Genomic DNA, 22,743 nt, shown 5'->3' on the forward strand with positions numbered 1-22,743 from the left:
GTCATCATAAAGCTAGGAGCAGCATCACTTCAGCTTGAACAAGGACTCACACTGGAGATAGGAAGCCTGGCAGATTCATTTTAAATCCAGCAAATCAAAAGTTGTGGATGGATTTTATTTGCCTTGACCTGAAAAATCTCCTGTTGTCTTCTAATTCTGTACTATAGTCAAAGGCTGATATTGAAAAATAAAATAATCTGACATTAGACAAGTTTATATTAGAAGATAATATTTATGTTTCTCAGACAGAAAGATGTTTTTGCTTTCAAAAAATTCTACAAATTCAGATGGTAAGATAATGGTGAGAAGGTTTCTTGTAACCTTAAGGCCTTTCAGGTAAGTTTATCTTCAAGTGTTTTCAATTACATCTATGAAATTATTTTGCCTTGTTTACAGATGATTGATGTGATTTATGTGGAACTGTGTTCAACCTTCAGTGTAAAGCAAAACTTGCACTTTACTCTCACTGCAACTGCTGCTGTTCTGTATTGTACTGTTATGATTCTTTGTATTTTACATTTTATAATAAGGAAAGATCTCTATGCTAGCAAACCATCCAGTGGTTATTTTAGTAATGATCTGGGATCACTCTGAACCGAATGGTGCTTTCTATTAAATGTTGAAATAGAACTTGAGATGAGTCCAAGAGAGCCACACGAGATCTTCTCCATATGTTTTTCTTTCATAGAAAGTTACATTTAAAATATAAAGGGTGAGGTGTGGAGTTGTGGCTGACGGGTGGTGGGAGGGTAGGGGAGCTGAGACAGGGAAGTTAGCTAGTCACATTGGGATTACTCAACTTCCCACTATGAGGTGCTGCTTGTATTTCAGAACACATTCTGTAGTGATTGGTCTTGTTTTTGTGGGCTATATGGGTTATTTCTGGGGGTGATAATGTTAAACCCATGTCCGGGGGTGGGAGGTGGCAGGTTGCTAGATGTTTGTCCAGTACCATTCAAAAAAAGCAACACAAATCTAAACAATATCAGTGTATGAAATGCCATGTAAATATGCAAACTGCTAGTCTTTTGTAAATCTGTAATAAAGCTGAATTTCGAAAAGGATACATTTAAAAATATTGTTAGTATTTACATTAATATTTAGTTCAGTTGTTAATTGGAATAAGTCAGAATTGTTCCTTAAATTGGTTAACTTTATGAAGGATTAGATTATTCCCAGATGACATATGCACTCCATTAAGCTTGCGGAAAGTATTGGAAAAGAATGCTCTAGAGTGTGATATTTAATGTTTGATAGATATTTCTGTTTCTGTATAAATATAAGATGACATGTTTAACAATATTTGTATGGTATTGAAAATGGAATGTGTTTCAGTGTTGACAACTGTGCAGGAGCAATCTTGTTTGACTCATGCTGTTAATGCTACAAATTTAGAATTGTGGGTTTAGGAATTTGTTGTTTTTAGGGAAAATATCTCTAATAAGAAAAATGTAAAAATGAAAGTGTTGCTGTACCTTTTCCTGGCTCACAGTTTCAGGTACTCAATGCCTACATATTCTTCAAGACCTGGACTTGATCTTATTTCATTGGCAACATGTGGTACAGTGACAAAAGTAATAGGATCACTGTTATATCTGTTACTATGCCTACCCTAGGATGACTCTGGTATATCTCAGAATAAATAATTTGGGGATGTGCTTCTACACAATCTCTCCCATGTTTTAAATTATTCACCTGCTTCATCTTCTGCCTGAAAACCAACAATGAAATGAAGGGCTAGGCTAAAATGAAACTAAACACAAGTATTGATTGAACAATATTGTATTGTTCCTTGTATCGAGCATAAAAAACATTGTGTTTTCTTTAAACCTGTTACAAATAACAGTTGTGATCTCAGATATGTCATGTAAATCTTTTAGATTCAGTCTGTGTGTACAGACAGCAGAAATCCAATGTCTGTTACTCTTAGTACAATATGCTATACAGCAGTACATCGATGTTATTGCAACTGATTATTTACTATTTTTCAGTTGGAATGAGGTACATATTACATTTAAACAAATATTCAAAGTGTGCAAGTTAATAAAGCAAATTGTAAATCACTAAGATATATACATACAACCTGCAACTCACTATATTTCTAGTTAGTAATCACGTATAATGGTGAACCATAAATCCAATACTTGTATTTTAGTGTGACATGCTTTCTGCTTGTTTCTAGGATATTTGTGGCTGGGATTGGATTCTTTACCCTCTGTTTCATAATGACATCCTTTGGTGGACAGTTTTCAGGCAAGAGAACGGGAGACTCACCTTTCGGCATTAGACAATTAGGCACGAAATCTGAAGGTAAATTTATTCAATGCTATCCCATTTCTGAAAAAGTTCAAGGATTTTGGGCACCAGCTAGATTCTAACTTTGTGTAAGGCCGGAATCCTTAAAAGCTAAAAATTGTTTTAGTGTCTGACATGGACCTTTTATTTCTAATTGCAAGCCATATTATACCTTTTTTTAAAGACAGTGTCGCACATGTCACAGCTATAGTGAATTCAGTAGTATTGAGCTGCATTGCTACTTTTGCATTAATGTGCACTCAATCCACTCTGCATCAGTGTGAAAGCAGCTACATTATGCACCCTGATCCCCATCTTTAATTATTTGCCTTAAGGATTGGTATGAGGTACCCAATACCATGTGCATTCTTAAGTATATCTTCAGCCGTGGAAACAATTTCAGTCCTGGTTGTGAAATATATAGACTAATGAATCGGCTGCATGACATTAAAGCCGACAAGAACCTGACTTTTTGATGTAGTATTGCGCTTATGCCGAATTTTACCAGCCCCGGGTAGCGGTGGGGGTGGAACCAGTAAAATGCCAGAGAGCCACGTCGGGATGGCTCCCCGACATAGGCCTGCCGCTAGGCCATTTTACCAGCAGTGGGATCAGAAGCATTGCAGCTGCCCGGCGTCCGGAGGTGGGCAGCTAATTTAAATAATTAAGGACCACTTAAGAGTCGATGTTGAGGTGCCACCTCCATTGTGCTGGCAGCGGAGTGGCCCCTGCTGCATGGGGAGGCTGCCAGCTGTCAGGACGCAGCTTCCCTGCAGCTTCCTGGGTAGGGGATTGGAACCAGAGGCTGTATGGCTCAAGGAGTGGGTTTCTGGCGGTAAAGGCTGCCCTCTCAGCCCCGTTGCCGCCATTGGAGGGGTTACCCCTCCAATTGCCAGGGCCTGCCAGCCTGGCCCCAGCAGAGAAGAAAAATTTCTTACTTCTCTGTGACGGGTGCTTCAAAGTGGTGGTGCCCTCTCATTTTCCTTGCAGCCTCAGCAGCAGCCAACTCTCTGGGTGGTGCTGCCAAGGCTGCAGAGCTACCAGCCTTCTGATGGAGAGCCAGCCCGTCTTAATTGGATGATGAGCCTGGCGGCGGCCAATTAACAGGCTGCCACCAGGAACATTGCCGCTGCAGTCTCACTGCCCGGCCTCTATTTTTGCAGTTCAAGTTATTTTTCAATTGCTGCTTGCTGCTTGCTGCTTGCTGTTGCTGGAAACATTTTCAAATTTCCAATGTTCTAAGAAAATTTTGTTCATCAAACGTTTACCACTGACATTTTAGATGTTGGGTGCTGGTCTACACTATATTTATGTAATGATCTCTGATAAATTATGCACAGGTTTGATGGATGCTTTTCATAATGTTTGAGAAATCAAACCCTCTTCCATTTTATCTGTACCCATGTCATTGCTATGGGCTATCCCAATTTTCCAGATCACTTCTGCTATTATGTGCAAAGTGCATTTGGTCTTACTTCCATTGTTGCGTGTCTCAGTGCCTGAAAAGAACAGAGAGTGAAGTGTCAATAGAAAATCTGAACACTAATATCATCGAGAAATTATACCAGTGTTTCAAAACTGTGGACTAACTTCAGGATTCAAATGATGGTTGCAAGCTAGTTGAGCTTTCATCTCACCGTTTATGAAGTTATTTGATCACTTGATTAGATAGCTTCTTTATACTAGCTCATGACAGTTATCATGTCTGTATTACTGGCAGCAATAGGAAATAAGCTCTAGATTTACTGCTACTGCTGTGGTAGAAACTATACCAGTAACAACCATTGTTGAGGAAATTCTTTTCATGCAATCTAATGTTACAACATCAAAATTAATATGTGACATTTGAAGGGGAATTTAAATGAATTTTCTAACATAGGAATCATAGAATGTTTAAGGCACAGAAAGAGCCCACTTGGCCCATCGTGTCTGTGACAGCCGAAAAACGATCCACCTATTCTAATCCCACCTTCCAGCATTTGGTCTGTAGCCCTGCAGCCCATGGTGCGAAAGGTGCATATCCAGACACCCCCTGAATGAGTTGAGGGTCTCTGTCTCAACTACCTTCTCAGGCAATGAGAGCCAGACCATCACCACCCTCTGGGTAAAAAAGTCCTTCCTCATCTCCCCTCCAATTCCTCTACCAATCACTTCAAATCTATGCCTCCTCATCACTGACCCCTCCGCTAAAGCGAATAGACTCTTCACCTCCACTCTATCCAAGCCCCTCAAAATCCTGCACACTTCAATCATATCTCCCCTCAGCCCTCTCTGTTCCAAGGAGAACAACCCCAGCCCATCCAATCCCCCCTCATAGCTGCACCCTTTCAGTCCTGGCAACATCCTCACAAACCTCCTCTGTACCCTCTCCAGTGCAACTACATCCTTTCTGCAATGAGGTGACCAGAACTGCACACAGCACCCAAGCCATGGCCCAAACAATGAGCCATACAGTTCCAGCAAAACCTCCCTGTTCCTGTATTCCCCACCTTGGCCTATAAAGGAAAGGACTGCACATACCCTCTCAACCACCTTATCAACCTGTCCTGCTACCTTCAGGGATCTGTGGACATTCACTCCAAGGTCCCTTACTTCCTCTACACTTCTCAGTATCCTCCCATCAATCATGTATTCCTTTGCCTTGTTTGACCTCCCAAATGCATCACCTCACACTTCTTCAAGTTGAATTCCACTTGCCACTTTTCTGCCCATCTGATCAGACCATCAATATCTTCCTGCAGCCTACAGCCATCCTGTTCGCCATCTACCACACGGCCGATCCCTGTGTCGTCGGCAAACTTCTCAATCATGCCCCCCACATTTATGTCCAAATCATTAATATACATCAAAAAAGCAGGGGACCCAGTACTGAGCCCTGCGGAACGCCACTGGAAACAGCCCTCCAGTCGCTAAAACAGCCGTCAACATCCACCTCTTGTTTCCTGCCACCGAGCCAATCTTGTATCCACCCTGCTGCATTTCCCTGGATCTCATGGTACCTTATTCTTTTAACCAGTCTGCCATGTGGGACCCTGTCAAAAGCCTTGCCAAAATCCAAAATGCTTAAGCAGTAGATTTTTTTTTCTAAACCCCATAAAGAATTATACCAATTTGTATAATTTAATGTCCTGTACATCCTGTAGGAATAACTATTACTTCCTGTTGCACTTTCCATTTCCAATACATGTTTTCTGTCCCACTATTTCCTCATAGCTGCCTGTAAATCTCAGAAGTATAGCTATTAATTGCACTTACCTTTAATTGAGTTCTCCCAGTTCCAGTCAAAAGTAGCTGATAATTTGTTGCTGTTCTCCTCAATGCCACCCACCTGAGAGCTTCAAATTGGATCTCTCACTCGTTGTAGAATCCTGTCACCTCTTCCACTCCTCAATCCCCTCTGTCCTGTGTGCCTGTGTACTTCCTTTTATTATTTCCTGCTGTCTCCCATTCTTTCTTGTCACTTCCACTCCTCTGGCATCAGCATCCATGTCGTTTCATCTGTTCACACTCTAAGAAAAAGCTTATAGTCTGGTTATGACCAGGAAACTGGTTTTAAGCTATTTATCACAGAAATATACAGTAGTGAAGTAGGCTATTTGGCCCATTGTGTCTATGCTGGCTCTTTCGTAGAGCTATCCAATTAATCCCACACTCCTGTTCTTTCCCCATAGCCCTGTAATTTTTTTCCCCTTCAGGTGCGTATCCAATTCTCTTTTGAATGTCACTATTGAATGTACTTCCAATGCCATTTCAGGCAGTGCATTCCAGATCACAGCAACTCACCTCATAAACAAATGTTTCCTCATGTCACCTCTGGTTTGTTTGCCAATTGTTCGGGTCTGAACTTCTGTTAATGGATAATAAATACTTGGTAGTTCAAGATAATAGGGTGAACAGGTGTTGGGTGTCAATTAGTTAATTGCATTCAAGTGTGTATATATAACGAACAGGCAGCCAACAATAGCTGTGGGTGTTGTTTGGCGAGCAGAAGTAAGCGCTATGGCAAGCAATAAACAATCTCCACCAAAGCATCCTAGACTCAGTGTCTTCTTCACAAACAGGCTTGGAAATTTCTCTAACACCAATCATCTTAAATCTGTGTCCTCTGGTTGGCAACCCTTTTGACACTGGAAACAGTTTCTCCTTACTTATTCTATCAAAACCATTCATGATTTTGAATGACTCTATCAAATCTCCTTTTAACCTTCTTTCCTTTAAGGAGATCATCCAAGGCCTTGACATCCTTTGTAACGTTTGGTGCCCAGAATTCAACATGATGCTCCAGCTGGGGCCTACCCAGTGTTTTGACACGGTTTAATGTAACTTCCTTGGTTTGAAGTGTTTACTACACTTTTATTAAAATATTAAAGCATAGCAAACTCCTTAAACACTTTAAAACTGGTTCCTGAGTCACAATTTCAAATGCAATTGTAATTGCAGGCCATAATTCAAGAATTGTTTTTCCTTACACTGATCTGGGAACCCATCGTAATTATGTCTCCTAGTTGTTTTCTGGTTCATACTTTAGACTTGGAAAGGCTGGAGTCTTTGTTTATTCCATTCGGCTTCCATGCTCCCTGGTATAGGACTGTCCCAGGCTGGTGTCCTGTTACATTTCACATGACCATCCAGTGCAGTCATGAATGTGCCTCACTGCCCCCTCTGGAACACTTACACATAACAATTAGTTCCTAGCACTTTACAGATGATGTAACAATATATAACAACATGACATATTTTTACTATAATGACTGACACACAAGTGGTAATCACAACATAAGTGCTTTCAGTGCTTTAAATAATTATAACAGACTTCGCAGATCAGTGTTGGGAAAGCACTATTTAAAAACTTCTGGCGTGAGGGAATTGGGGGATTTGTGAAGTTGTATAGGCTTTGTTCTTTATCTCACAGAGATTACCAGGCCACCCGAACACTACTGCATCACATCCCCCACCCCCATTGTCAATAGTATTACCAGCAACTCTAGGAAATAAGCTCTAGACTGCTACTGCCGAGGTAGAACTATGCCAGTGTCAGCCATTGTTGGGGAAATTCCTTTTATGCAATCAAATGTTGCAATATCAACATTAATATGTGACATCTGAAGGGGAATTTATATGAATTTTCTATCATAAGAATGCTGAAGCAGTAGGATTTTTTTTTCTAAAACTGAGGAATTATATCATTTAATGTCCTGCATATCCTGTAGGAATAAATCTTGCTTCCTGTTGCACTTTCCATTTCCAGCACATGTTTTCTGTCCCACTATTTCCTCATACCTGCCTGTCAATCTCAGAAATATAGCTATTAATAGTACTTAACTTTAATTGAGTTCTCCAGGCTCCTTAATCCTCTCAAACCTTCTTCACAATCATCCCACATGGTTGCAATCCCTCCCCAGTGCAGCCATTCCTTCCCATTCCCACATTCTGTGACCATTAATGGTCTAAGTGGTAACATACTTGCACTTGTACAATGTTATACCCTCTGAGCCACTAAACATCATGCATGCATTGTATTCACTTGAATATTTTTCTCATTACAAGCATTGCTATCACTAATTGCATTTTTTTCTATAATTATCTGACCTTAGAAGATATTCTTTAATATTCTTACCAATAGTGACATTAATCAAACTATAATAAGCAGCAGGTTCAATGGTAAATTACAACTGCAGCTTAAAAAAATATACTTAAGATATTGCTTGTCCAAGAAATGAAAGTAGTAAGCTATACATTACTAAATGAGGACAGTTAATTGAATAACCGGGTGGAAACTGTTAAGAACAGAAACTCTAATCTGGCCAGTTTCCGTTCCACTGAAAATGGAAATAATAGGACAAATTATGTAAAAGTAACAACAAGAAGTGCTGGAAATACTCAGCAGGTCTGGCTACATCTGTGGAGAGAGAAGGAGGGTTAACGTTTCAGGTCAGTGACCCTTCTTCAGAACTGACAAATATTAGAAATGTAAAAGGTTTTAAGCAAGTAAAGCAGGGGTAGGGCGAGAGATAACAAAAGAGAAGTTGTTGATAGGACAAGGTCACAGAGAATAACGGACCAGAAGATCATGGAACAAAGGCAAACTGTATGTTAATGGTGTGATGAAAGACAAAGCGTTAGTACAGAGAGGGTGTGAATTGACTGTAAAGCACAAAGCACTCCAAGCACGAACATTAAAATTTAAAAACAAAACAGAAACAGTGGGTAGGCACGATAGAAACAAACTAACCAAACTAAAAAAACTTAAATAAAATAACCAAATAAAAAAAAATAAAATAAAAAAAATAACTAAACATAAAAAGGGGGGGCTCGTCATGCTCTGAAATTATTGAATTCAATGTTCAATCTGGCAGGCTGTAGCGTGCCTAATTGGTAGATGAGATGCTGTTCCTCGAGCTTGCATTGATATTCACTGGAACACTGCAGCAATCCCAGGACAGAGATGTGAGTATGAGAGCAGGGGGGGAGTGTTGAAATGGCCAGACACCAGAAGCTCGGGGTCATGCTTACGGACTGAGCGGGAGGTGTTCCGCAAAGCGATCACCCAGTCTGCGTTTGGTCTCCCCAATGTAGAGGAGACCACATTGTGAGCAGCAAGCACAGTATACTAAATTGAAAGAAATACAAGTAAATTGCTGCTTCACCTACATTTACTTGTACATCTTTCAATTTAGTATACTGTATTTGCTGCTCACAATGCGGTCTCCTCTACATTGGGCATTTCAACACCCCACTGCTCTCATGCTCACATCTCTGCCCTGGGATTGCTGCAGTGTTCCAGCGAACATCAACCCAAGCTCGAGGAACAGCATCTCATCTACCAATTAGGCACGCTACAGCCTGCCGGACTGAACATTGAATTCAATAATTTCAGAGCATGACGAGCCCCCCCTTTTTATGTTTAGTTATTTTTTTTATTTTTTATTTGGTTATTTTATTATTTTTTTTAGTTTGTTTATTTTGTTTCTACTGTGCCTACCCACTGTTTCTGTTTTCTAAAATTTTTTTTTAATGTTTGTGCTTGGGGTGCTTTGTCCTTTAGTCAATTCACACCCTCTCCGTACTAATGCTTTGTCTTTCAACACACCATTACCATACCGTTTGCCTTTGTTCCATGATCTTCTGGTCCGTTATTCTCTGTGACCTTGTCCTATCAACACCTTCTCTTTTGTTATCTCTTGCCCCACCCCCGCTTTACTTGCTTAAAACCTTCTACATTTCTAATATTTGTCAGTTCTGATGGAGGGTCACTGACCTGAAACGTTAACTCTGCTTCTCTCTCCACAGATGCAGCCAGACCTGCTGAGTATTTCCGGCATTTATTATTTTTATTTCAGATTTCCAGCATCTGCAGTATTTTGCTTTTATTTATGTAAAAGTAACATATCCCTATTATTGGCCTAGCAGCTTCACTTTAAGATGAAAAGACAAAGCTTTTCTTTACTATTGTGTGCAGATACATTATCCACTCATTGTTACACTACTTAAAATTTTAGGTAAAAATATGTAGACTGAAATATAAAAGAATGAGAGAAAATAATAGAGCTTAGGATTTTCACATACCCTGGCAATAGCATGAGAGTGCACTGCGGTGGGGCTTCTGCCTGCTGTTTTGGCCTTGCCAGGACCCCATCCCAAATTACTGGGAAGAAGTAATTTGAATATTTGGTGTAGCTGGTCTGGACCTGGAGAGCTGCAACAGAGGCACTCATCCTGCTGTGTTGCTGAAAACTTTGAGCTCTGTGGTTCGGTAAACATAAGGCTCTAATCAGGCCAAAGATTTATAATAGGCAAAAAATTGTACATGCCGCTTTTATTCCATAGCCTAATGCTCAAGAATGCATGCAAAACTATTTAAGTCAATACTTTGTGTGATTTCTCAGCTTTTGCACTAGGATTGTGCTTTTTGTGATCAATGTCTATTCTGAAAGAACGCAAGCGGTAATGCTGTTTCAGGCCAGTTTCTATAGCTGAGACTGTACACCCTGTGCTTTGAAGAATGCTTTTGCTTGCCTACAATAGTATGGCCAAGAATTGAACAGTAAATCCTTTTCACTTTACTGTTACCCAAAGATCTATTTCAGTTTACTTTTTTATCACATGTTCACACGTAATTTTCGTCGTCTTTGGAAGGTGGCAGAATAACACTAGTTTTAATGTTTTATTTACATTTTTGCAATATTCAAGAGTAAATAGCTACAACCCTTTAAAATTTCCCAGCTTCATCCCCCTCCATCTTCTCCAACAAAATCCTATAATATTTTCTGTCACCTTCTGCAGCTTCCATGAGTTCTCAGCCACAGACACAAGCACATGGTAATGTGCCAAGGCAGATTATAATGTTAGTCTGGACTTAATCTGTTCTGCAGGTGGTCTGCTCACAGTGATCCAGGCCTATGGATTTGGCACCAGTTTCAGAAAATCAGCCTTTTCACTGAGCTAAGAAACACTTAACATGATGTTTGGGAGGTCTTCAAAATCTGTGTTTAATATAAAAGCAAAATACTGCGGATGCTGGAAATCTGAAATAAAAACAAGAAATGCTGGAACCACTCAGTAGGTCTGGCAGCATCTGTGAAAAGAGAAGCAGAGTTAACGTTTCGGGTCAGAGACCCTTCTTCGGAACTGACAAATATTAGAAAAGTCGCAGGTTATAATCAAGTGAGGTGGGGGTGAGGCAAGAGATAACAAAGGAGAAGGTGTAGATTGGACAAGGCCACATAGCTGACCAAAAGGTCATGGAGCAAAGGCAAACAATATGTTAATGGTGTGTTGAAAGACAAAGCATTAGTACAGATAGGGTGTTAACGGACTGAATATTGAACAGCAGCAAGTGCAAACCTGAAAAAAAAACAGTGAGTAAGCAGCTGTGTTTAATATGTTGTGCTTTGAAACTGAGGCTGATCCTTTTTTAAAAAAAAAGTTAGGGTGTTGTGCCATATTTTCAGTATATCAATCAGATATATCATAATCAAGTGCCAGTTTGTTTCTCCATATATAGTATCACTTATCATTTATGTCAAGAAAGCACTACATGCCAAGTGCGAAATATGAATTCATCAGCTGGAAATTTGCAGTAAAGATGGCCACCGCAATTTGCATCTGAAACACCTTTGCACATTCCAAGGCCCAACCAGAGCCAGAAGTCTGAGAAGCCCTGGACCCAGAACAGTGGCTTACTCTAAGTAATTGAATTACCTAGAATTGCTTGATTAGTACGGTAGTCCAGGGAACGCTGACACATTGACTTTGAAAAAGCAAATCCCTGTGAGTGTAAATACTGGCATCCTGGGGCCAATTCTGAACCTTGCATCTCATTGAAAGGTTCCAGAGAATACCCTGAGGCAGTCATGTGACCATCTGTCCATCTCTGGAAACACTGGGAGTTTAGTCACACACAAAGAGACAAGCAGTAACTGAAACTGAGCAGCAGCAGAAGGCTGTGTGCTTCCCTTTCTCTCTTTCCAGAAAACATCAAGTTTGAAAACCGTTTGGGGCTGTGGATCCTCCAAGCCTACAGACTGCTGCAGACAGAGACTGGGGAAGTAAACCAACTACAATTCTGTCTCCAAGAAAACCCTGAGCAAAGTGGGCCAACCACAAAGTACACTTTGACCAGCCTAAGAATACAACTCTAGCCGGAAAACCACCGAATCATCCAACCTCAAACTATGTATTTAACTTTTATTTATTCTGGACTTTAATCCAACCAAAAAACCTACTTTCCACTTTGTAATCTAGTGTGTGTGTGTGTGTGTGTGTGTGTGTGTGTGTGGTCCTCACGTGAATTTAAGCGTATTTTTTTATTATTTTAGCTTGTAAAGTATATTAAAGTTACCTCTCTCTTGTTTAAACTCAAGAAAACCTGTCCGATTGGTTCTTTCATGATCGCATAAAAGGTAAAACACTCACAGGGGTGGTAAGCACAACCACTGTTGAATAAACCCTGTTGCAGTCAAATAAGAGGAAGGGCAAGAGGGGTGAATGTGACTCCCCTCCTCACCTGGCAGTAACAATTTACAAGACAGAAACAGGCCTTGTACTTGGTGCTTTATTTCCGCTTTAATCTGAAACAACAATACAGCAAATATCATCACAGCTCTCCCTATAGTTTATTTATAATTTTTATTTAATCTTCTCACTATTAATTCTACATTGTATTGAAGCTGCCTCTTCACTAACTAACTTTCCTTTTGGATGTGTTTCCTTGCTCCTTACAGCAGAATCCTTCTTCTTTCTTCTAATTTACAAAAATCCCCGTGCTTTCTGATCCCTCGGTATTTTCTTTCTTACCTGCAGCTAAATCATTCCTGGCATTTTGTCTTTCTCTTACTCTCCTGGAAAGAAACCCTTCCTGAACTCTGTGTTTTTGTCCCCAACTGACGGACTTGACCTTTCTGATCTCTTCACCTCCTTTTACCTACCTTATTTAATGGGAGGATTGCTGTTGATATCTATATATTTTAACTTGGCTACAAATGCAACTGATATGGGAGGCAAGATGACAAGCCTCTGAGTGTGCATCACATTTACAATTTATTAGGGCAGTAGTGCAATCCTCCTGGACGCTGCCTTATCCATGCCCATAGCTGAATCTCCTGGGTTCTTTTCTTTCTCATTCCTTTAGCCAAATTTTCTACATTTGCTTGCAGTTGTAATCCTCGCACACTCCGGGTTTCTTTTTTAGGTCTGCAAAACAATGGGCTGGATTTTACCAAGCCCACGTCAGGCTCCGGGGGTGTGGGGGGGGTGGGGGGTGGGGGTTGGTGTGGAAGATTGTTCCGGCAGTGACTCTCCCCAGAGACTGATGCTGGGAGAGTCCGGCCTGATCCTCCTGGTGGTGGTGAGGCTCCGTGGCAGTCGCCCCACCCCTGGGAGATGGGACCTGGATTTAAATATTTAAATTACTGACCTGCATAAATTTAAATCAATTTACCTTAAATCTTCCAGGCCCGCCATGATCTTCGGCACAGCAGCTGGCACTCCTGTGCCTTCAATTCCCCGTCCGGGGAAGGCTGGCGTGACACTGGTGGGTGGGGGGAGGAGTTAAGGTTTTCAGTTTGTGGGGGGGGGAAATAGGGTCAAATAAACATAATGTGTGTAGGGGATGGTGGGAAGGGGTGAACTTTAAACTTTGCGCAGTCTGGGGTGAGGGGATGTGGGAAGGTCAGATTTAAAAGTAAGTGTTTTGGGGGAGAAAGGGCAAATAGTTAATGTAATTGTTATGGGTGTGGGGTGAGGGGGGGGGGAAGGGGCTTTAGAAGTTTATTGTATAAATTTTGGGGGGAATACTGTTTTAAAAATTCAAATTGTCCGGAAGGGCTGGTTGCTCTTTAAAAATGGTGCCAGCGCCTGTGCACAGGCAGCTGATGCCATTGCAGGGGACGGACAGCCCGCCCCCTCCACGTGAGTGTGGGGGTGCGGGGGGGGGTGGTGCAGGCCGCCCATTTAAATGAGCCGCCTCGCGGGAGATTGCAGTGGCTTTTTGGCGTGTGGCCTGCCATTTTGTGAGCTTGAAAACCAGCCCAATATTAAAGCTGCACTAAAGGGACAAAGGGAATACAGAGAAGCTGACAGACACTATTCTGTGCTAATTATCAACACAAAAGCAGGCCTAGTTATAGCATTCACCTTTTTATAGCTAGAGCCAGTTATATTCTGTCCTTTGATTTCCCAGTTCCAGATGTCTGGCATTGATAGGTTGTTGGAGTAATTGAGAGCCAGCTATCAGCAGTGTTGTAAACAGGATAGCATTAGACTGAAAAGTGTTATAATAAAGAGGAAAGGTATAGTTATATAATTTTTCTTTTATATTTACCTTTAAAGATAGCCTAAATTAATTTTGCATCAAGAAAATCTACATTAATAACTGCAGATCTTTTTATGAACAATAAAAACTGATTCCATGATGTTGAGCTCAGGGAGTGGCTCTCAGTGAGTGTGTGGAGCCTGGAAATGAACAAGTGTGCACAAGCCTCATTATAGCCCTTACATTTATGTAAATATATTTAAATATGTGCCACATTCAATTCCCTGTCTTTTCCCATAGGCAAACTCTTTGGGCTGAATTTAGTGCTGCCATTTGGAGTGGGAATGGTGGTGAGTGGGGAGGATGGGAGGGTGGAACGGAGAATTGTGTCGGAAGTGTCAGTCCAGATATCTGGCGTTTTGACATTGGTTTCGGTTTTAGTCAGCGGCAGGATAGCATCAAGGCGGCATCGCTGCCCCGACATGATGTGAATGTTATTTAAATTGCTGAATACATACTTGTAATACATTTGCATCTAATTCATAGCCATTCAATGGGAGTCTTGTAATTAAGTGAATGGTGGGCAGCCCTCATGTGCCTTCGGATTCCAGACCATTAAAAGCTGGTGGCACTGAGGCGTGGCCTTAGTGCTGCGATGGGTAGGCAGCCATGATCAGCACTGCATAGAGGAAGAGGGATGCAGAGGACATTGTCGGCCTGTGGTGCCGTGCACTCTGCAAGACGGGTAGGTTCTCAGGTGCTCTGCAAGGGGTTTGGGTTCTCAGGTGCTTTACGGGGGTGGGGGCGGTGGTCAGGGTCTCGGGTGCTCTGCAAGAGGTTGGAGTTCTCGGGTGGTCTGCAAGGTGGGGGTCAGGTTTCTGGGGTACGTTACAAGGCGGGGGTGGGGGTGGGGGTGCGGCTTGGGTTTGGGTGGCTGTATCGGGTGACCAAACTATTGAGTGAGATGTTTGGTGGCCAATACTGCTGGATGAGAGGGTTGGCTATCAGCAATGGTGGGCATTGCCAGGAGAACTAGCAAAAGCTCAGTTGCCAAGGCAGTGCCGTCTCTGCTTCAACAGCGCTCTGTAGGCCCACTGGTCACCTTGCATGGGTCTCATATACTCTATCTTTTTGGACCCTGTGGCGTGATGTGGTGCCTCTGACGGAGGGCCAAGAGGTAGCTGCGCCTGCCCGTGAAGCTCCACAATGGGAGCAGCAGCAGCCGGCAATGCCAAGAAGGGCCCACCTGCATCAGAGAATGTACCAGACTCAAACCAGCTACCTCCAAATGTCCGAGCAGCAATGTCATCGAAGACTACGCCACTCCAGGGAAGCTATCGCTGACTTAGGTGTCCTGCTGCAGTACGAGTTGTGACCTATGGGATATGGGGTCACTCTATGCCAGTGGCCCTGAAGATGACAGTAGCACTAAACCTTTATGCGTCTGGATCATTCCAAGGATTCACTGGGGTCATGCGTGGGGGTCTCCCAGGCAGCAGCTCACTGCTGTATCAAGGAGGTGACCACAGAGTCATAGAGTCGTACAGCATAGAAACAGGCCCTTCGGCCCATCGCATCCATGCTGACCATAATGCCTATCTATACTAATCCCACCTGCCTGCATTAATTCCATATCCCTCTATGCCTTGCTCATTCAAGTACCTGTCCAGATGCCTCTTAAATGTTGCTACTGTTCCTGCCTCCACCACCTCCTCAGGCAGCTCATTCCAGATACCCACTATTCTTTGTGTGAAAAATTTACCCCTTTGATCCCCTTTAAACATCCTCCCCCTCACCTTAAATCTATGCCCTCTAGTTTTAGTCACCCCTACCATGGGAAACAGACTCTGGCTATCTACCCTATCTATGCCTCTCATAATTTTATATACTTCTATCATGTCCCCTCTCAGCCTCCTTCGCTCCAGGGAAAACAGACCCAGCCTATCCAATCTCTCTTTATAACTCAAGCTCTCCAAACCAGGCAATATCCTAGTGAATCTTTTCTGCACCCTCTCTAGCTTAATCACATCTTTCCTGTAGTGCGGCGACCAGAACTGCACACAGTACTCCAAATGCAGCCTAACCAACATTAATGTACAACTATAACATGACTTCCCAACTCTTGTACTCAATGCCTCGGCCAATGAAGGCAAGCATGCCATATGCCTTCTTCACCACCCTGTCTACCTGTGTTGCCACTTTCAGGGAACTATGTACTTGCACCCCAAGGTCTCTCTGCTCAAGAACACTCCCCAGGGCCCTGCCATTCACTGTATATGTTCTGCCCTGGTTTAACTTCCCAAAATGCATCACTTCGCACTTGTCTGCGTTAAATTCCATTTGCTAATCCCTTGCCCACTTTCCCAGTTTATCTATATCCTGTGGTAACCTTAGACAACCTTCTTCACTGTCCACTATACCATCAATTTTGCTGTCATCTGCAAACTTACTAATCATGCCCCCGACATTCACATCCAAGTCATTAATATATATGACAAACAACAGAGGGCCCAGCACTGATCCCTATGGCACACCACTGGTCACCGGCCTCCAATCTGCAAAACAACCCTCCACTACCAACCTCTGCCTCCTATCACCAAGCCGATTTTGTATCCAATTGGCTAGCTCACCCTGGATCCCATGTGTTCAAAACTTCTGGACCAGCCTACCATGCGGGACCTTGTCAAAGGCCTTGTTAAAGTCCATGTAGACAACGTCCATCGCCCTGCCCTTGTCAATCCTCTTGATCATCTCCTCAAAAAACTCAATCAAATTCGTGAGACATGATTTCCCACGCACAAAGCCATGCTGACTATCCCTAATCAGACCTTGCCTTTCTAAATGCATATAAATCATGTCTCTCAGAATCCCTTCCAATAACTTTCCCACCATTGATGTAAGGCTCACCGGCCTTTAGTTCCCTGGCTTATCCCTGCTGCCCTTCTTAAATAAAGGCACAACATTAGCTATTCTCCAGTCTTCCGGTACCTCACCCGTGGCTAACGATGATACAAAAATCTCTGCCAGGGCCCCAGCAATCTCCTCTCTTGCTTCCCATAGCATCCTCGGATACACCTGGTCAGGCCCTGGGGATTTGTCCACCTTAATGCGCTTCAAAACCTCCAACACTTCCTCCTTTGTAATGTTGATATGCTCCAGGATATCACTGTTCCCTCTCTTGAACTCACCAGCTTCCATGACCTTCTCCACGGTAAATACAGATGAGAAGTATTCATTTAAGACCTTGCCCATTTCCCGTGGCTCCACACATAGATTACCACACTGATCCTTAAGGGGACCTACTCTCTCCCTAGCTACCCTTTTACTCTTAATATACTTATCGAATCTTTTCGGATTCTCTTTTATCTTATCTGCCAGGGAAATCTCATGGCCCCTTTTCGCCCTCCTAATTTCCTTCTTAAGTGTACTCCTACATTCCCTATACTCCTCGAGGGACTCGCTTGATCCCAGCTGCCTATACCTGACATATGCCTCCTTCTTTGTCCTGACCAGACCCTCAATATCCCTCGTCAACCAAGGTTCCCTAAACTTGCCAGCCTTGCCCTTCCATCTAACAGGAACATGCTGGCCCTGAACTCTTCCTATCTCACTTTTAAAAGCCTCCCACTTGCCAGATGTCCCTTTACCGTAAACAGCCTCTCACATTCAATTTTTGAGAGTTCCTGTCTGATACCATCGAAATTAGCCTTCCCTCAATTTAGGACTTCAACCTAAGGACCAGTCCTATCCTTTTCCATAACTATCTTGAAGCTAATAGAGTTATGGTCACTGGTCCCAAAGTGCTCCCTCACTGACACATCATCCACCTGCCCAGCCTCATTTCCTAACAGGAGGTCGAGTGTAGCCCCTTCTCTAGTAGGGTCATCCACATACTGCTTCAGAAAACAATCCTGGACACACTTAACAAATTCTTCCCCACCTGATCCCTTAGCACTAAGGCAGTCCCAGTCAATATTAGGGAAGTTAAAATCATCTACTATTACAACTCTACACCTATCTGTGATTTCCCTACATATATGCTCCTCCAATTCCCTCTGACTATTGCGGGGGGGGCCCTGTAGTATAATCCCATCAAACTGATCACCCCTTTCTTATTTCTAAATTTTACCCATATGGCCTCGCTGGACGTTCCCCCCGGGATATCCTCTCTAAGTACTGCCGTGATGTCCTCCCTAATCAATAGTGCAACTCCCCCTCCTCTCTTACCTCCACCTCTATCACGCCGGAAGCATCGGTACCCCGGAACATTGAGCTGCCAGTCCTGCCCATCCCTCAACCACGTTTCCGCAATAGCTATAATATCACAATCACATGTACCGATCCATGCTCTGAGTTCATCTGCCTTACCTGTAAGGCTTCTTGCATTAAAGTAAATGCAGTTTAGCTTACCAGACCTTCCACACTCCCTGTCCTACCCCTCCCCGGCCTGCCTACTGGACTTGCTTGCTTTAACCTCTACATTTGCCTCAACTATCTCATCGGTGAGACTACCACTTTTGGTCTCACCCCCCTGCAAGATTAGTTTAAACCCTCCCGAGTAGTACTAGCAAACCTCCCCGCAAGGATATTGGTCCCCTTCCAGTTCAGATGCAACCCGTCCCTCTAGTACAGGTCACCTCTGCACCAGAAGAGATCCCAATGATCCAAGTAGCTGAAGCCCTCCCGCCTACACCAGCTCTTCAGCCATGCATTCATTTGCCTTATCCTCATATTCCTACCCTCACTAGCATGTGGCACAGGGAGTAATCCTGAGATTACAGCCCTAGAGGTCCTGCTTTTTAACCTTCTGCCTAACTCCCTATATTCACTTTGCAGGACCTCATCTCTCTTCCTGCCTATGTCGTTAGTACCAATATGGACCACGACCTCTGGCTGCTCACCCTCCCCTTTCAGAATGCCCTGTGTCCGCTCAGAGACATCCTTGAACCTAGCACCAGGGAGGCAACATAACATCCTGGAGTCTCGACCAATTCCCTGATCAAGAGGACCGGCGACTATGTGCAGTACCGGACTGACCCTGACAGTGAGACAGAGAGTGCCATAGGATTCAGGGCCATTGCTGGATTTCCCGGGTCAAGGTGTGATAGATTCCACACAAGTGGCCATCAAGGCTCCCACAGACAGCCAGCCGCCTTCATCAACAGGATGGGCTTCCATTCAATCAATATTCAACTGGCCTGTGACCACCGAAAGCGTTTCCTGCAGGAAGCAGCCATGACATTTACATACTGCGACAGCTTTTCAAGCCCCCTGCATGCCTTCAGGGATGGAACCCTGGGGATAAGGGCTACCCATTAAAGACATGGCTACTGACTCCTGTGAGGAACCCTCACGCTGCAGCATAGGAGAGGTAAAGCACTTGTCACAGGTCCACCCGAGCAAACATCGAGCTGCTGAAGATGAGATTCCGTTGCCTAGATCAATCCAGTGGAGCCCTGTAGTATGCCCCAGCGAGGTTCTGGCATACCGTTCTGGACTGCTGTGCTCTGCACAATCTAGCACTGCAGAGGGGGGAGGCCTTTCATCAAGGTGACATGACTGAGCAACACTCCTCCACCAACGAGGAGGACACGGAGGAGCAAGGTGAGCAAGCAGCACTAGATGTTGAAGCCCTTGCACTGGAGGCCATGCAGATTGAGCTATGGGCCAAGGCGGCAAGAGACAATCTCATACTTACCCGCTTTCAGCCGCCCTAATGACCAACCAGAGTAAAAACAATGAAGAATCACCTCAATGCATGCATTCTGTTGTCTCCTTTCCATTTGTGTTCTGTGCCTAGTGTCCAGCTGAACCATGCACAATAGCCCATGGGATATCACATAAATGAGGGCTGTGCCTACAGTGGCATTCCACGAAGGAGGAAGGGTGAAGTCAGGAGCTCACAATTAATGCCTGCTTGAATAATCACTTTTATGCAATGAAGGTTAATCGCGTGAACAAATGAGCTTTATATGATGCAGAACATGTCAAAGATCAAACATCCGTGAACCCCCAAGTGTGTTTATGTAGTTTTTATTTTACATTTACGGGAGCTTCTACAAGGTGTGATCCCAGCTGGGCTGGAGGCAGGCTGCTGATCAGGTTGCCTCTTGGCCTGTGATGACTTTGGCAGCCATCCTCTGGCTGCCTGAGGCCTGGAGGACCCCGGCTGCCTGAGGGTTTCCTGCACTCGTGCAAGACTCTCCTCAGGCATTGCAGCGGAGGGGCTGAGAGCTGCTGTCTACACTCGGAGCAACCCGAGCGGAGTCTCCAGCTGTGGAGGTCAGACTCTTCTCCTCCCTTTCAAGACTCACTTGAACCTTTCTGCTCACCAGAGAAGGACGATGAGCTAAAGAAGGCACTTTGTCCTTCTCTCGTCTTTCCACTGCTGTATTGAGCTCATGGCCAAGACGATGGTGTGCAGGTCTGCACGCATCAGTGGAATGTGGCTCTCCATGAGGGTCACCAAACTCTCGATGGAGGAAGCCATGTGCTCACATGCCTGAGACATGGTAGCACCCATGGCATGGATGGACTCTTCCATCATCTGCTTATGGCTGTGCTTTGCCTCTGGCATCTCTGCCATATGTTGCCTTATCTCTCTGTGCAACTCCAGCATGCCCTGTGCTATTGACACCAGAGGCCCGTCATCAGACTGGGGCTCAGTATGGGCCTGGCCACCCACAGTCCTCTGACTGTCAGAGGCCTCAGCTGTCTTGGCCTCAGCCAGCTGTGTGGGTGCACGTGTGGTGCTCTCACCAACTGTGACCCTGAATCTAAGCCCGAGTGGAAAGTATTTGCGCTGGTGGAAGGTTCAAGAGAGTCATGGGACTGTGCATCCTCTGAGTGCTCCTCATCTTCAAAGGTGGACATCTGTCCCCCTTCTGGTTCAGTCTACTGTGGACACTGAGCTGCATGAGAGAACACAGTCTTGTGTGGGTTAGGCTGTGCAGATCTTGTCATGCCAACCATGCATGATGTGGGTCTTCAGAAGTGAATTGTATTTCGATAGAAGTCAAGCCTCACATTCTTGCGCAGAGACGCCAGTCTCTCCATCAGATATGAAGTGGCTGCCCTGGGACCCTGGCAATTCTAATGCCTCTTTCTCTGCTGTGGAGAGAGGCCAAAGACCTGGGATGCCTCTGCCAGTCTGGGATGTCTCCCTCCTGTTGTGGCCTCCCTTATCCTGCAAGTGGGAAGAGGGAGATAGTCATACTTAGCAGAGAGATCAGTATGTCATTTCTGCTAGTGGTAGCCCCTCAGTCCATGCTGGGGATCCCTACATAGCTCATTCTCCCATCTGCTCTCAGGGGAGTTAATGGGGATGAGTTGTGAAAAGAGGTGGCCTGTGGCCAAGATGCAGCCATGCATCTGTCAGGATGAGGTGATACCTGACCATTTCTGCCTCCCTTCTCATGTCCTACTTCCTCCTGCATAGCCATTTGCAATCACTAAAAAGGAGAGAGGTGTGGAACAGTCACCTTGGCAGAACACAGAAGGTTGTTGACCCTTTTGCGGCACTGTACTCCACTAAAGCTGACCTCCTCAGCGATCTCCATCCAGGCTTGCTTGTTCAGGCAGGAGGGCCTCCTATTGCCATTGCTGGGGAAGAGGACTTCACACTGTTCCCTTGCAGACTGGAAGAGTATCTGGAGGGAGGTATCGCTAAACTGTGGGCCTGTGTCTTACCTCTGCCATCTTGTGGGGTCCATCTAGGGGTGGTGGGTGTCCAGAGTCACTTACGCGTCCGCCGCTGGGATGCACGGCAGGCTCACTAAATTCAGCCCTTTGTGTGCTGCTTGCCTTTTTAAACCAAACATTGAGTGGTTTCTGTTGTTTATTGAAGAATGCCTATACTTAAAGCTGGGGCTGACAGGCTTTCAGATTTTTTTAGACTGTTGTTTCTGAGTTGAAGTACTGCTGCTGATTTGAAATTCACAACGCTTTTTGCACAGATTTACAGCCACAACACTGTTGCTGCTCCCCACCAGCTTGCCCCCCTCAGCTGTAACCACATTTCTCAGGATGGCCAGAACATTGGACCAATGGCTGTCATCGATTTTGAGTAATAGAGAGTTTGGGCAGATGGAAGAATGGCGGGCGCACTTATGTCTCAGGTGTCTGGCGCCCGCTCAGATACAGCCTAGAAATTACATTTACTGACCCAGATACGCCTACTTGATCATGTGTGAGAAGACCAGCATGCCGAAATGCCAATGTCTGAGCAGACCTATCTTTGCCACTTCTCCTTCATGAGAGAGCCTGCGACAGAATTACACCATCTGAGGGAATCTGTCCTCTAGACATAGGCTGGAATTTAATGCCCCCCCTCACCCCCGCCCCAACCCTGGGAGTGGACTAGGAGGCGGGGGATGTAAAATCATGTAGGAGGCAGTGGATGCCATGCCCATCACCTACCTGCCCCCGCTGCTATTTTACCAGCGGCAGGGAAGATTGCAAACAGCCCGCCTGCCCCAGGCCAATTGAAATCCTTAAGTGGCCAATTAATTTCCACTTAAGGACCTCTTCCCGCTGCCGCCCATATTTTACCAGCGATGGACGGGCACTTCAGCACCTGCAGAGGCTGCCTAGTAATACTTGGCGGCATCCTTGTGGGCTGGGGGGCGGGGGGATGCTCCTTATCAGGCACTTGTGCCCCACGGAGAGCCCCCCACCAGCAAGGGTGACCCTCCCCC

The 22,743-nt window shown here is 44.4% G+C and overlaps 1 protein-coding gene across 1 annotated transcript in view; it reads left to right on the forward strand.

Annotated features, from left to right (window-relative positions):
• Window positions 1-253: 253 nt before the first annotated feature.
• LOC137384291 (alpha-1,6-mannosylglycoprotein 6-beta-N-acetylglucosaminyltransferase B-like) overlaps window positions 254-22,743 on the forward strand; it is a 994,997-nt gene continuing 972,507 nt past the window's right edge. The window contains exons 1-2 of the mRNA XM_068058117.1: window positions 254-336; window positions 2,183-2,310. Of these exons, the coding sequence (XP_067914218.1) occupies window positions 254-336; window positions 2,183-2,310 (211 nt within the window). The remainder of the gene's footprint in view (window positions 337-2,182; window positions 2,311-22,743) is intronic.

This window comes from Heterodontus francisci, chromosome 26, assembly GCF_036365525.1.
Source record: "Heterodontus francisci isolate sHetFra1 chromosome 26, sHetFra1.hap1, whole genome shotgun sequence".
NCBI classification, from domain to species: Eukaryota; Metazoa; Chordata; class Chondrichthyes; order Heterodontiformes; family Heterodontidae; genus Heterodontus; species Heterodontus francisci.